Source organism: Lepidochelys kempii, chromosome 3 (genome assembly GCF_965140265.1).
Source record: "Lepidochelys kempii isolate rLepKem1 chromosome 3, rLepKem1.hap2, whole genome shotgun sequence".
NCBI classification, from domain to species: domain Eukaryota; kingdom Metazoa; phylum Chordata; order Testudines; family Cheloniidae; genus Lepidochelys; species Lepidochelys kempii.
Genome location: NC_133258.1, coordinates 154874846 through 154891339, shown reverse-complemented (window position 1 = coordinate 154891339; position 16494 = coordinate 154874846). Strand labels below are relative to the sequence as shown.

At 45.2% G+C, this 16494-nt stretch overlaps 1 protein-coding gene across 1 annotated transcript in view; it reads left to right on the top strand.

Moving 5' to 3' along the window:
• ALK (ALK receptor tyrosine kinase) overlaps positions 1-16494 on the top strand; it is a 539109-nt gene that overhangs the window by 451202 nt on the left and 71413 nt on the right. Inside the window, exons 10-11 of the mRNA XM_073336696.1 lie at positions 11082-11176; positions 12301-12444. Of these exons, the coding sequence (XP_073192797.1) occupies positions 11082-11176; positions 12301-12444 (239 nt within the window). The remainder of the gene's footprint in view (positions 1-11081; positions 11177-12300; positions 12445-16494) is intronic.

Genomic DNA, 16494 nt, shown 5'->3' with positions numbered 1-16494 from the left:
CTGCAAAAGTTGGCTTGAAAACTGGCATGAAGAGCCTTTCTGTCTCCTCTGTGAAATGAAAAGTCACCTCTCTAACTGGCATTCATTTGGCAGGCTGAGAAGAAAGGTGAAGGGCCACAGCGACTGAATTCCAGATAGTCCTCTAGTTTAGTACCAAGGCATGTTGGGGTGCTGTGGAGGAGGATTGTACTGCCATTTCCTAAGCGATGTCTATTCTGTAGACAAGCAGAACACCTCACAACTGTCAATATAACATCTTTCACCTGCATTCAGTTCATGCCAAAATGTTTTTAAACGTTTGTGAAAACTCCACACAAACTGCAGACCATATTAACGCACACATTTTCCTGATAGAAATACATATTGGGTAGGTAGCCCAGATATTTCCTGTAGGACTGAGTGAAAAGAGTTCAGTTCTTCTTCGAGTGATTGCATATGCCCATTACACTGTAGGTGTGTGCATGTCCCAGGCACTGGTGCCAGAGATATTTTTCCTAGCGATACTTGAAGGGGCAGCCCGAACTATTGTCAAACTCCTCATGCTCTGAAATGAGTATATAAAGATCAGAGCCTTCCCACCCACACCTTTAGTTCCTTTGTACCATCCAAGGTCGGAGCAATTGTGTTCTCTTTGAACAAAAGCTTTTCAACTCCGTCAGTGACCCTTGTTTGCACTGTCTCAAATGCTTGGGTGAGGGTCATGTTAGAGATAGGGCACTCTATTTGTTTTGGTTTTGAGACCAAGAGAAAGAAGCTGAGGGAGGAATGTGTCTATTACATCCTGATGGAGACCACTCTTAGATGGGCATCGGACCCCACTTGGTCATTCAAGGGAAGTTCTTAAATGACTCCTTCTCAAAGTGTTCGCCCAGCTTTGCCTGCAGGAGGGAGCTGCAGTAGAGCCCCTTCACCGGGACAGTCTTCTTCAAGGCCCAAGACTTCAGAGCCGTCCCAGCTTCGGAAACATAAGGAGACGTCGGCATCAGCTTTTTTGAAGTCCAGAGATCAGACTCCTCTGCAGAATGTCATGCCGATACCCACAGTGTGCCTTTTGTCTTGCCACTTCCTGGTACCAGTGCATACAGAGAGATCTGAACCATCAACTGCAGTGCCCTTCTTGGGACTGTCAAGACCTCTTTGGCGGCAATGGAGTAATCATTCCTGATCACTGTGGGTCAGCACCCTGTGTTTGTATGACTACGCCAGAGGCTTATGCCATGGCCAGGGATTTGTTATGCCTGTCAGTACCACCATCCCCATTCCTTCAGAGTGAAGTCCCTCTTCCAACACCAGCACAGCTGCCAAGACCATTGGCACCTGAATGCTTTGTTGTGGGGCCACCAGCTTCAGGCTTGGTACCAGCTCCTTTCACCTCTTGTGGTCCGGTACCAGCTCCCACACAGCGTATGTTACCAGCAGCCAGGAAGCCAGATCCAGATCTTGGTCACCTAGGACCCCTTTTAGTACTGTGCCACCATGGGTCTTGGAATACTCAGAGTGTCCATTGGACCCCAAGGTAGGCTCTCAGGTATCTCAATGCTGAGAGTCCAGAACTTCCTCCTGATCCCATTCTCGTAATCCCTGGTATGGGTTTCAGAAGATTTCAGCCAGGGGTTGTGATGCTAGGGCCAGATATGCCTGGGGCCTGATACCGCACCAGCCCCCTCAGTGGCCCTATTGTAGATCTGGATGCTGGAGGTGTCATACATCACCCATACAGACAGTACTGAGGAGTGAAAGTCTGTACAGAACAGCCTTTGGACTCTCAAGCTCAGGACTTACTTCAACCTACTTTGGAGCTGCAGCCTGCCACGGTAGCACAGGAACAGCCTCAGGAGCTCTTTCTTTTGTCTTCCCTTCAGATATCCTCCTCATTGCCTGATGAGGCTCTGGTACTAGATGACTTCAAGGTATATCAGGGGCTCCTCAGGAGAATGGCAGCTTATCTGGGTATTCTAGTGGAGGCGAATACCCACAAACTGATCAACATTTTCCACCCCACTTCAGAAGGAAAGATAGTCCTTACCTATCAATGAGGCTATTATGCAGCCAGCCAAAACACTCTGGCAAACCCCATCCTCCATTCCCCATGTGGCCAAACAAATGAAACATAAATACCAAGTTCCATCTCAGGGATTTGAATAGTTTTATTACATCTAGAGTTCTGTGTTTTCAGTTTTTATTTGTAAAATAATAATAATAATAATCCAGGAATTTTTCAGTGTTTATTTTCCAAATTAAAACCAGGATGAAATCAGGTTAAAAATAAAAATATTGGGAAAAATTAGGGTGAAAAAAGAACCAAAAAAACTTTTATAATATACAATATAATTGAAACTTTTTTTATGTACAAAAGTATTTTTTTTGTCTCTCAGAGGTAGTCATTTTTCCAGAAATCCACATGAATTTCTTCACAGTATCCTCACTCATGTTGAGCCTCTTGCTGTCTTGGAGGTAGTCCAAGTTGGAAATTATGCGCTCTGCATCTATAGATCCAGGGGGTTCACTCAAAGCTCACCATGCCACTTTGCTGAAGTTGGGAAGTGTGTCTTGATGGCTGTTCCAAAAAGCCAGCACATCCAGTTTCATATTGTCAGTGTTAGGCATGTTCATGTAAGTAGTAAATGTGCCTTTCAGATTTGAAATTTCATCTTTAGTGGCAAATGGTTGAAACCCTCTGGCATAACAGTCATAGTCTATTGCAAAATTCACTTTGAGAAAGGGGTGCAACATCTGGATGACATTCCAAAAATAATCTTTGGCACCAAACGCTTCAGGGTTCAGACTGTGGGTCACAGTCATCTCCCATTGCTTGTTGAGCATTGGGTTGAAGGTTTTGAACGCTTTTTTGGTTTTCTTGTGTTCTGGGGTCAGAAGGATTGCCAGAAACAGCTGGGTTTTCTCGCCATATATTTCTCCTGCAGCTTTTGTGCTCAATTCAGCTGAGATTCTGATTGTCAGGATCCGGTAAATATCTGTATTGGAAACCTGTTGGCAGTGGTCAGAGAAAACTATGTTTTCTGTGCAACACACAGTTATTCCAAATTTTCAACAATGAACATTAGCTTGGTGCACAGAAGCTGGCAGTCATTTTGGTTATTTGCCAGTCTCTTCAGAATTTCTGCTTTAGAACCAATAAACTCAGGATGATTTATGAGATGCATTAGCACTGTCCACGTGTTATTTACATGACAGGTAGCGAAGTACAAGCTCATGCACCGTTGTGGCACAACAGGGGTAGGTAATTGGCAGTCGGCTCTGTGCTTGTCTCACACTGTGTAAAACAAAGCCTTCAACTTGTCTGAGTCCTTGAAAATGGCTCTGAATCCAGTTAGTCAAGATTTCACATCTTTCATTTCTTCCGTAGCAGTAGCTGCTGACTGCTCAACGTTAATCAGATGAGCTGGACAGGTAATATGTGGCAGCTCCAATTTCTGATTGAGTTTAATCTCCCTTGCAAATTTAGCCATGTAGGAAGCAGAATCTGTGTTAGTTGTGGCCACGTTTTCCCAAGTTAGCTGGTACATCTCAAACATATCAGTTATTACATTGATGAAACAGGTATCAGCAGAGGAGATGAATGTCACATCAGCACAAAACAATGCAGGGTTTATTCTCTTTGAAATCAAAAAGCAAAAGAAAAAAAAAGGCCAAGAATTGGCAGTCCAAAGCTTCAAGAGACTCGTCAAAAATCTGAGTAGACACCATATTTCCATCAAATTGTTCCATCAGTTTAGATATTAAAGCATCATTTTCTTTCAGATACTTACGAGTGCGGTTGTCTGCATTAGCACGGGTTTTTGTTGCTGGACAGTATTGTCGTACAAAGTTATCAGTAGGCCCCTCAGCTATTAACAGTGGTTGTCCAGTGAAACAGAGAGTACGTGCAAATTCATTGACACAGTTGTGCTGTGTCCTCTCTTTCCTTAAAGCCCTGGTGAAAGCTCCTGATATTGACTGTTTATCCCGAAGCTCACTCGCTTCTTTAAGCTTCCTGTGTTGCTTGCGTTCAACATGCTCCTTTAGTCTGTCAACGCGAGCACTGACCTCAATGCTACCGTACTTGCAGCGCAAGGCATCCTCTTCGCTCTCGGCTTTACTTTTCTTGAAAATTTCTAAGCACTGATTTTCCTGTTCGTATTCAGGCACAGATTTGCGGTTTTGCCCCATGTTTACCTTTTCTATCTGTAACTCCCAAGGAGCTTAGCTAGTTTCCTGGGACTCTGTGTGGTGGCCGTTCAGGGAAAGGCGCACTGTCCCAGGTTGGTAGGGGAAGCCAAGGGCAGATCCCGAGTCTGCTAAGCAACCAAGAGGGAGAGAGGAGAGGCACCATATAGAACAACAGGGGCCCCTGTTGATTGGGGAAGGATTGCAGGTATGCCTGCTTGGGGGAAGGGGTAGAGTCAAATGATTGACAAGGGAAAGCCTGAGAAGAAGAGCTAATCATAGAATCATAGAATCTCAGGGTTGGAAGGGACCTCAGGAGGTCATCTAGTCCAACCCCCTGCTCGAAGCAGGACCAATCCCCAACTAAATCATCCCAGCCAGGGCTTTGTCAAGCCTGACCTTAAAAATATCTAAGGAAGGAGATTCCAACACCTCCCTAGGTAACCCATTCCAGTGTTTCACCACCCTCCTAGTGAAAAAGTTTTTCCTAATATCCAACCTAAACCTCCCCCACTGCAACTTGAGACCATTACTCCTTGTTCTGTCATCAGCTACCACTGAGAACAGTCTAGAGCCATCCTCTTTGGAACCCCCTTTCAGGTAGTTGAAAGCAGCTATCAAATCCCCCCTCATTCTTCTCTTCCGCAGACTGGACTCTTTCCAATTTTTCCACATCCTCCTTGTAGTGTGGGGCCCAAAACTGGACACAGTACTCCAGATGAGGCCTCACCAAAGTCGAATAGAGGGGAACGATCACGCCGCTCCATCTGCTGGCAATGCCCCTACATATACATCCCAAAATGGCATTGGCCTTCTTGACAACAAGGGTACACTGCTGACTCATATCCAGCTTCTCGTCCACCGTAACTCCTAGGTCCTTTTCTGCAGAACTGCTGCCGAGCCATTCGGTCCCTAGTCTGTAGCGGTGCATGGGATTCTTCCGTCCTAAGTGCAGGACTCTGCATTTGTCCTTGTTGAACCTCATCAGATTTCTTTTGGCCCAATCCTCTAAATTGTCTAGGGCCCTCTGTATCCTATCCCTACCCTCCAGCGTATCTACCACTCCTCCCAGTTTAGTGTCATCTGCAAACTTGCTGAGGGTGCAATCCACACCATCCTCCAGATCATTTATGAAGATATTGAACAAAACTGGCCCGAGAACCGACCCTTGGGGCACTCCACTTGATACCGGCTGCCAACTAGACATGGAGCCATTGATCACTACCCGTTGAGCCCAACAATCTAGCCAACTTTCTATCCACCTTATAGTCCATTCATCCAGCCCATACTTCTTTAACTTACTGGCAAGAATACTGTGGGAGACCATGTCAAAAGCTTTGCTAAAATCAAGGAACAACATGTCCACCGCTTTCCCCTCATCTACAGAGCCAGTTATCTCAACATAGAAGGCAATTAGATTAGTCAGGCATGACTTGCCCTTGGTGAATCCATGCTGACTGTTCCTGATCACTTTCCTCTCCTCTAAGTGCTTCAGAATTGATTCCTTGAGGACCTGCTCCATGATTTTTCCAGGGACTGAGGTGAGGCTGACTGGCCTGTAGTTCCCAGGATCCTCCTTCTTCCCTTTTTTAAAGATGGGCACTACATTAGCCTTTTTCCAGTCGTCCGGGACTTCCCCCAATCTCCATGAGTTTTCAAAGATAATGGCCAATGGCTCTGCAATCACATCCGCCAACTCCTTTAGCACTCTCGGGTGCAGCGCATCCGGCCCCATGGACTTGTGCTCGTCCAGCTTTTCTATATAGTCCCGAACCACTTCTTTCTCCACAAAGGGCTGGTCACCTCCTTCCCATGCTGTGCTGCCCAGTGCAGTAGTCTGGGAGCTGACCTTGTTCATGAAGACAGGCAAAAAAAGCAATGAGTACATTAGCTTTTTCCACATCCTCTGTCACTAGGTTGCCTCTCTCATTCAGTAAGGGGCCCACACTTTCCTTGACTTTCTTCCTGTTGCTAACATACCTGAAGAAACCATTCTTGTTACTCTTAACATCTCTTGCTAGCTGCAACACCAGGTGTGATTTGGTCTTCCTGATTTCACTCCTGAATCCCCGAGCAATATTTTTATACTCTTCCCTGGTCACTTGTCCAATCTTCCACTTCTTGTAAGATTCTTTTTTGTGTTCAAGATCAGCAAGGATTTCACTGTTAAGCCAAGCTGGTCGTCTGCCGTATTTACTATTCTTTCTACACATCGGGATGGTTTGTCCCTGTAACCTCAATTAGGATTCTTTAAAATACAGCCAGCTCTCCTGGACTCCTTTCCCCCTCATGTTATTCTCCCAGGGGATCCTGCCCATCAGTTCCCTGAGGGAGTCAAAGTCTGCTTTTCTGAAGTCCAGGGTCCGTATTCTGCTGCTCTCCTTTCTTCCCTGTGTCAGGATCCTGAACTCGACCACTAGTCTGACCACTAGGGAGTGCGCGACCCTCCCCTGGGAACCCTGCAGTGGGGAGAAGCCATTTTGGGGTAGTCTGGAGCCAGCCACAGAGAGGGCAGAATTAGCTGTGTGGGGATGCAGAAGAACCCAGGCCTGTCCATCCAAACCTGTAAGGAGACTGGCACTAAAGGAGGTAACTAGGTGGATATGGGGCATTAGTATTATTTCTCTGGGGAGGATTGTTTCAATTCAGTGCCGCACTAAATGGACTCAAGAGAAATAGGTGGGCAGCATCTCCTTGTGAGCAAATCATAGCACGATATTCATGTTGTTTGATTTGCCGACCTCTCCTGTGTGGGTGTTCTGCGTTTTACACTGTGGAACTGCTTCAATCCTAGCACTGCAGGAAACAACAGTCGCGTAAAGCACTAGTGTTTAACAAAAATAAGTACCCACAAAAATACCAAGTGGATTGATAAACGGGTGTAAATCAGTAAAAACCAAACTCCTTTTAATAAAGAAATTGGTAATTTATCAGTGGAAATTGGTAAAAACTGAAAATACGGAAAACTATTTCCGTCTACCCCTGACTCTTTGGTAGTGGCCGTGGTGAATGAAGAGAGCCAGCAGGGCTGGGCTAAGGCTAACTCAGAGACAAAGGTGCCCAAAAGCTTGACTGTTTTGGTAGAAAGACTTTTATTCTTCAGCAAATGTACAACTTCACATTGCAATTACCATCCATTGTCAAGGTAGGACTTCTGTAGCTAGGTGGCAATATCTCAGTCTGTGAGCAAGCTACCAGAAGGTTCCAGAGAACAAGGTTACTCACTCATCACAGAGAGCTGCCTCATTTCTCAATCAGCTTTGCAGGCTTCTTTGGGTGCAGCAGATTCTGCAGCCAAGGCAACAGTAATGGTGGTGAGTATGCTCCATTCCTCCTGATTGTAGTCCTCGCAGATTCCTGTGGCTGTGCAACAGACAGCTAAGGACTTCCCCCTTTGAGAGATGTGCAGTGTTCTTATCTAAAACTGAGGATGATTTGTACATGATAAAGGACTTGTCTATGTGATGCAGCAAAGTGCTCTAGAGAGGTGTGATTTACAAAATGCTCTAACCCGTTGTGCTTTAGTTGTCCCCATGTAGACCCTGCTGGTGGGCTCATTAATGCAGACTAGATACCTTTTAGAGCACAACACATTAAAGTGCTTTCCAAATCACACCCCTTTAGAACATTTTACCATGCCATTTAGATCAGCTCTAAGTGACTTTCCCAAGGACACATAGTGAGTCAATGCTGCAGCCTGTAATATAACCCAAGTCTCCAGCCACTCAGTCCTGTGCCCTAAATGCTATATGTGTTGTGCCAAGTATTGAGTGAGGGGAATGTGAGCCATTTGGGATGCCTAGTGTCACTGTGTTCATTTTTACACCAGTACCTGGAATACTTTGATTATTTTATTCAAAGCATGTTGGGGTTTCAGCTTTGGAACAAACAGAAAGATATGGATGGGTGGGCAGAGAGAGGCCTGTGTGTGTGTGTGTGTCTATGTGTGTGTGCTTGCATCACTGTGGACTGCAAAAGCAAAACATGTTGGGCAAGGCTTTCCCTTGATTTACCCCCGTGCCTGTATTAATTAGGGCTTCAGGCGATTGACTAAAAACCTCCAGAGCTTCTGGCAGTACCAGGTTGTTGCAGCACAGAAGATGGGGTGGGAAAGGAATATGCTTCTGTGATTTCTCTCAGGAGTTATTTAGGTCGAGCGGTTGCTTCCTAGGTGATAAAGGTAGTTCAGTTCAGAAAACATGTTTGTGTTTTGACATCTGATTGAGTTCCCTCTGATTGTTAGCAATGTTTTTCCTTCAGAATATATGCCATTCCCAGTGTCAATCAGCCTCTTCTAAACAGCTGCTGCTTCTGGTTTTTCAGAACATTTTAAAAATAAGTCTATTTTTGATACATTCTCTGTACAGCTCATATCGCCCCCTTCATGCTGAGGGGAGAAACTTCAGCATTACAGTTTTTGCATTTGCAGGAATAAAGAGTACAGAAATAAATAGACTCTTCTCTGATCAGGGCATTTGCCTGGAGATAAGGGGGCTGATATTTCTACTCTGTTTCACTCCCTTTGTGTCACTCAGGTGGTGCAAAGAGACCACCAGCAACTTTGCTGCTTGTGGATTCCTGGCTGTGCCAGATCCTTTGCCTCTGTCCCCAGGGTCCCTAGCACAGGAAGGATGACAGTGGTGGGGACTGGAAGTAGGTGGAGTGGGCTTCACCCCAGCTAAACCCAGCTTGGCAAATAGTCTCTTTGAGTATGTCTACACTGCAATTAAAAACCCGCAGCTGGCCCATGTCAGATGACTCATGCTCGCAGGGCTTGAGTTAAGGGGCTGTTTAATTACAGTGTCGAAGTTTGGGCTCAGGCTGGAGCCTGCGCTCTAGTGCCCTGCAAGGTGGGAGGGTCCTAGAGCTCTGACTGCAGCCCAAGCCCAAACATCTACACTGTGGTTACACAGCCCCTTGGGCTGAGCCCCAGGAGCCAGAGTCAATTGGCTCTGGCCAGCTATGGGGTTTTAATTGCATTGTACATATACCCTCGGAGACCATAGACAAGTGGCACAAGGTAGACCAGCCCTATGACTGTTCTACCCTGGGCTGGGGATAAGGCAGAGAATCAGGAAGTGGCAGAGAATTTGGCTCAAGATCTTTCCTGTTTTTCAGATTTCATATTCTCTTGCTACTCGGTCTTCACCTGAAGGTATCATTTTTTGTGGCCTTGATACAACCTTTGAGACCAACATCTTGTCCCAGTGTCATGGTTGGTTACCGTTAGAAATTATTCTTGTGTCCTAAGGAAAGGCTTATGACTCCAGGTGGCAGATAAGCAGCAGGAACAGATGAAATTGCACAGCTTAGATTCTAAGAGTCCGTTTAAGCCCATGAGTACCCTATATCATTACACTGGCTATATATTATAGAACTGGAAATATTTATTGTAAATTAATATTTTTGCTATATCAGTTGGCTTGAAAAATAATTGAAAATGAATTTGCCATGATATTTCTTCCTATCTCCCCTCTGAAGGCCAGCTGGGAGCATGAAAGGATTTAATGCAAATGTATGCTCAGTCTCTTTTGCACTAAAATAAACAGTTCTACGGTTCCTATAGTCTGCAAGTGGCAAATTCTTCTGTCATTTGTCTTGCAAGATCTGAGTTAGAGATTCTGAATTTCCTTTTGTGATGAATCAGTGGTAAATGTATATTCCAGTTTAGAGGACAGCCCAAGTCTTGACGCCCAGTGGCTAACTCATGTTTAAGCCCCGGCATGTTCCTCAAAGTAGACCTCCTCCTGCCTGTCGTACCTATGGGGCCCAAAGCAGAAGGCTTTCTCAGAAGTCCCCTATTGGATGGGGCCTCTCACAAAACATGGTCAGAGGGAGCGGTGGTGGAGGTTCTCCTTTTATACCCGTTAGCCCTGTGGTTAGAGCACTCACCCAGGTTTAGAAATGATGATTTTTTTTTAAGTGAATAGTTAAGTTGCTGAAAAATGCATTTCTTAGGGAACCAAAACTGCTTGTGAATTTGGGTCAGATATAACAAATATGGATTGGGCCAGAGAGAGAATGGAAGTCACTGTACATAAGCCCAGCAGTTAGGGCACACCCCCTCGGAGGTGGGAGACCTGGGTTTAAATCCCTCATCTGGCAGAGGAGGGGTTTGGATCACATCCTCCTTGGTTTCTTTGAACGAAAGGCCTGACCTGGCTTAGGCACCTATCTCCAGGAAAGGGTTCACAGCTGTGAATCTCGAATAGAGGGATAAGCCTCCCTCTGGCCTGAAGTTAGACATCTAACCGCCTTTGAAGGGTGGGATTTATACCACACTCCTCTCCTCAGCATTACCTATTTACTAGCGTGGGCAGCTCCCCACGTGGCATGCTGGCTTTTGTGAATCCCCTTCTTGGGCACCTAACTCTCCACATGTATTGAATAGGGAGCCTAACTTAGGGCTGTGAATCCCAGTAGGCAGCAGGGCCCCTAAACATTAGGCAGTTCATTGCTGAGCCTAAGTCATCATGGTGGATCCAGCCCAAAGTGCCTAAGTCACTTTTGAAAAGAGAACCTATGCTCTGAAGTCACTCCAGTGCTTTTGAAAATTTTACACTGCGAATCAAGAGAACTGGGTTCTGTTCATGGTTCTTCCCCAACTTGCTGTCTGAGCTTGGACAAGACACTTATTCTCCTTGTGCCTCAGTTTTGCCTTCTGCAACAAAAGTATAAGCATACTCCCCTTTGTATCTATCTAGGTATTTCTACAGTCGCCATCAACATAGTACCCAATTGACCTTTGCAAGGCAGGGTTCACTATTCTTTCTCCATTACTATAAGATTGCATGATCCTATGTCAAAGGAGAAGTTTTCTCTTTTCTAAAACTTATCCTTTTATTTTTGGATAACTCTGGAATCGCATCTCCTTAACTTAACTAGATCCCTTTTCTTTACCCCCATCTGTACAGGTTTTGGCTTCAGATCATCACTTCATGGGAAGAAGAATCCGATGCCATTATTGCTTTTGACAATGTGTCTCTTAGCCTGGACTGTTATCTAACAAGTAAGTGTGCCTCTTGTTAGCCTTTATTTGTGATCGGGTGAAGGGGTACAGTTGTTTTCTAAATCTTTCCAGAAATATCAGGGTAAATCCCTGAAATTGTACCTGTGTGCAGATGAAAGAGACTCTTTCACTACGTTTTATCAGTTTTCTTGAGCGTTGACTTTGCATTTGAATTGATAATGAGACATACGGTGGAGAAGTGTCCATTACAAATCCAGATGGTGGCATCACCTGTCTACACAATATGGCTCAAATGCCAATTTGTGGATGCAAAACATTCCTCCTTAGCTGGTTTGTTATCTGTGACAATAAACTTGACTAAATGAATAGAAATTGGATGCTGCCTGGGAAAAGAGGTAAACCTAGGTATTCTGTGATTGACCCTAATTTCGTAAGACCATCAAGTGAAGTGTTCTTATTGGAATAGGGCAGTTTCATTTGACTCACACAAAGATAGGTCTGAATCAAAACCCAGGATCTAAGCTGTCCTCCAAACTTCAAAGAAAGTTTGGATCTAGACCCAAACTTCATGGCTGGCCCAATATCTATAGCTTGCCCAGCCAAAACACCAGGTTACAGAATCACCCCATGCTCTGGGTAAGTTCAGATTTGGATTCAGCGTTTATGACTGGCCCATCTCTAGCCTCATATGTGGCTAATTATTTAATATGTAAGTGTGTTAAATTATCCCAGTATCTTCCTGCAATCTAGAACAGGAACTGATGTGACAATGAGATTGCCAGACTTTAAATAGCAAATATATATTGTTACCTATCTACCATTTTAGCACCTAAATCTTGGTAAGACCCACTCTGTTAGACTGTGTCCCTTTCAGTTCTCTATTTCAGCTTATTAGCTTCATTTGCTTTGCTTTTTTGTTCAGCATGCTTTCCTCCCACTTCCTTTTCTCCTTCGTTTGTTTCAACTCCCACAGCAGCAATAAAATGCCCTTCTGCCCTCCCTTTAATATTGTTTTGCCCTGTGGCTGGCAGACTCTTGACCCAGGCAGAGTGGCCACCAGCTGTATCTTACCTCCATTTGCCGAGATATGGAGTGCAGTCATAAACCAGAGTGTGGCTTTTTTGTGCAGTCATAAACCAGACTGTGGCTTTTTTGTGTTCTAGTCGATGGAGAGAAGACATCTCGAGATGCGGCTCCAGACTCGAGCAATCTATTCACCAAAGGAGACAGCCAGAAAAGGATCAGATTGGAACAAAAGATTCTGGAGAGCCTCCAAATCAGCACTGTTCCCATCTCTGGTCCTGCAGGTAGGGAGTTTCTCTGGCTGAGAATCATTCCAGGGCACTCAGCTTTCACAGTCGTGCAGATTTCAGCTAAATGTCAGCAAGTTAAAGAAGTACAGGCTGGATGAATGCACTATAAGGTGGGTAGAAAGTTGGCTAGATTGTCGGGCTCAACGGGTAGTGATCAATGGCTCCATGTCTAGTTGGCAGCCGGTGTCAAGTGGAGTGCCCCAGGGGTCGGTCCTGGGGCCAGTTTTGTTCAATATCTTCATAAATGATCTGGAGGATGGTGTGGATTGCACTCTCAGCAAATTTGCGGATGATACTAAACTGGGAGGAGTGGTAGATATGCTGGAGGGCAGGGATAGGATACAGAGGGACCTAGACAAATTGGAGGATTGGGCCAAAAGAAATCTGATGAGGTTCAATAAGGATAAATGCAGGGTCCTGCACTTAGGATGGAAGAACCCAATGCACAGCTACAGACTAGGGACCGAATGGCTAGGCAGCAGTTCTGCGGAAAAGGACCTAGGGGTGACAGTGGACGAGAAGCTGGATATGAGTCAGCAGTGTGCCCTTGTTGCCAAGAAGGCTAATGGTATTTTGGGATGTATAAGTAGGGGCATAGCGAGCAGATCGAGGGACGTGATCGTTCCCCTCTATGCGACATTGGTGAGGCCTCATCTGGAGTACTGTGTCCAGTTTTGGGCCCCGCACTACAAGAAGGATGTGGATAAATTGGAGAGAGTCCAGCGAAGGGCAACAAAAATGATTAGGGGTCTGGAACGCATGACTTATGAGGAGAGGCTGAGGGAACTGGGATTGTTTAGGCTGCAGAAGAGAAGAATGAGAGGGGATTTGATAGCTGCTTTCAACTACCTTAGAGGTGGTTCCAGAGAGGATGGTTCTAGACTATTCTCAGTGGTAGAAGAGGACAGGACAAGGAGTAATGGTCTCAAGTTGCAGTGGGGGAGGTTTAGGTTGGATATTAGGAAAAACTTCTTCACTAGGAGGGTGGTGAAACACTGGAATGCATTACCTAGGGAGGTGGTAGAATCTGCTTCCTTAAAGTTTTTAAGGTCAGGCTTGACAAAGCCCTGGCTGGGATGATTTAATTGGGGATTGGTCCTGCTTTAAGCAGGGCGTTGGACTAGATGACCTCCTGAGGTCCCTTCCAACCCTGAGATTCTATGATTCTATGATTTTAAACACAATGGAATCCAGTATAGTTTATTATCAAAGAAAACAATAAAGCCTTTTATAAGCCCCTGGCAAATCGAACAGATCAGAGGAAATCAAGCATCATTAGGTTGTTAATTATAATTAATTTGGTTTGTGAGCTGCAAAAGAAAGGAACGTGGGTGGGGGGAGGTTCTTCTCAAACTCGAATAATGGTCACTTTGAAACTGTACATTTGTCTGGACTCTTGATCGTTTGGGGAAAAAAGCCATACTCAAAGCAAAATATACAGCGAAGTCCACATCGCTAGTCCAATCCATCCTGGTCTAGTCACACACCTCACTAGTTAATGTATCTGCATCAGCTCATTTCACTTCCCCTCTTTTTGGCACTAGATTAAAATAAAAGTGAGAGATTTTTTAAAGACATCATCTCAGGCTAGTTTTAAGATGCAGCAGTTCTCATGGTTGGTTAGGTATGTTGGGTCCAAATTCTTCTCATCTACTTGGCTATGTTGTGTGGGGGAGAAAAATGTACAATGAATGGGAAACGTATCTTACTCATGAGACACTGTAACTGAAATTGCACAGGCAACCTTAATTCTGGCATTTCCTAACTTCTGAGTTCTTGATTTTGCAACCAGAACAATATTCTTTTATGGTAATTTTTTTTTCGACGTAATTTGCTAGTTTTTTTAAAAAAACAAACTGGAAGAAAATTAATTCCTTTATGTGGCATCACCTTGACATGCACGTGGACCCTCAGTAGGTCTGGAACCTTTAAGTCCACCACACTAACCTCTGTCATTTGAGCTAACCAAGTACTGATACCAGCACCAGAGAGGGATGAGATGCACTTTGCCAGTGAGGTTCCCCGATATTTGCTGATAGCAGAGGCATGGTGAGTCTCAGGAATCTCTGGCTCAATTTTAGATTCTGGAAGGGAGTGTAGTCTCCTGCTAATTTCTCTTGCCTTGTCCCCTCCAACCTGTCCCTGTCCCGTCTCTTCTCTGCCCCTGTCCCTTGGTCCCAGTCCCATTTTCATTACATACCCAGTCCCAGTCTCCACTCCTCAGGCTTCTTCTCCCAGACTCCTTGCCCAGCAAGTCCTAGTCTCCTTCTCCAGGCTCACTGAGGCCCCGTCTCTCCCTCCTACTCTTAGTCTCTCCCATTCCCCAAACCCAGTCCCAGTCTCCTGGTCCCTCCCATCTCTCCATTCAAACACCATCTGTCCTTCCCACCCCCTTCCCGGCTCCATGTTCCAATCTCTTTGCCCAGTTCTCCCTCCACACCCCAGCTGCTTGTGAGATCTATCTCCCTTCCCCCCACTCCTGTTCCCCCCAAGACCTGTTCCTAGTGCCAGTTTCCTTACTCAGCCAGACCTAGTCTTCCCCTTTCTCCACAGTTCCTTGTCCAATCTCAGTGTCCCCCCCACCACAGCCCACCAACTTGCTTCTATTCCCCCACATTTCCATCACTGACTTCCAATCCCAGTCTCCACTCCTCCCAGTTCCCATTCCCAGTCTCCTTATAACCCAGCCTGTTATAGTCACAGTTTCTCTCCTCCTCTATCTCCATTCTCAGTCTCAGCAGACTCCTTTTCCCCTCTCACCATCTTTTGTCCCCTCTGCATTCAAATCAGACAGATCCCTGCTCTTCCTGAGCACTGGCAGAGGGGTCATGGAGATCCCAGGAGAGACAAGCTCTCAGGGATTCATTTGAGTTTCTATAGTCCATTGCATGGGCAGCTGACTTCCCTGACTATCAGAGTTATTAACAAGTTATTTATCTGCCAACTTGAAATGCCATCCTTTCTGCTGCCAGATACCCTTCCCCATGCAGGTTGGGGAACACAGGGCCCTAGCTGGTACACGATTCATAAACCCTGTTAACAAGCCCTGGGATTTGTTCACACCTCCTCCTTCCCAGCAGGCAGCTCATGTACGCTAGAGTAGTATCAACAGAAGGAATGTGTTGCTATTCTCTATAGCAAGCACTGTACAGCAGCAGAATGCAAGAACAAAGGCTGAGAGTTAAGGAATTGGACTAGGACTCAAGATCTAAGTTCAGTTTCTGGGGCTGGCACAGACTTCCTGTGTGATCTTGGGCAAGTCACTAAGGGGAACATTTTCAGCAGCTCCTAAGCAATTTAGGAGCCTAAGCTGCATTTCCAAAGTGACTTAATCACTTATTAAACGAAGTCTTATGGAAATCAATGGTACTTAGGAGCCTAAAATGAACTTTTGAAAAGGTGACTTAGATTCTTAATCCACTTAGGTGCTTTGAAAATTTTACCTTTAATTTCTCTGTGCCTCAGTTTCCCATGTATAAGTGGGGATAATTCTACTATCCTACAGCACAGAGGTGTTGTGAGAATAACTTACTAATGTTTGTGAGGTGTCCAGATTCTATGCTGATAGAAACCATATAAGAATCAACAGGGTTGACTGTCCATAGGAATATCAGTGCTTGCATGGTAATATAGCTGGCACATGGTGCTGCATTTTGTCCCCAGGTACCCAGTGCTTTAGGTAAGACTGAAACTATTCGATGTTATGGTACAGAAGAATTTCAAGTATTATAATCACTTTGTTCTTTCCTCTCACTTCCCTTTGTAATGAGCCACATCAAGATCTCATCTGTAAAGCCCAAGTACCCTACTGTTAAAAACTCAATCCATTCTGAATGGAGCCATTTCAGCCACCGTATCGCCACTCTCTTACCAATCTCCCTTTTGGGGAGAGTCAAGCTTGCCCTCAAAGAGCTGCTTCATGAAGAACCAATTCCACAAATACAACAATAAGGCCTGTTGTTCTTTTTATTAGCAATGGATGAACCTCAGAACGTTTGGCGCTCGGGTTCAGTTAGGTAAGTGTCCAAAATTTGCATCCAGAGT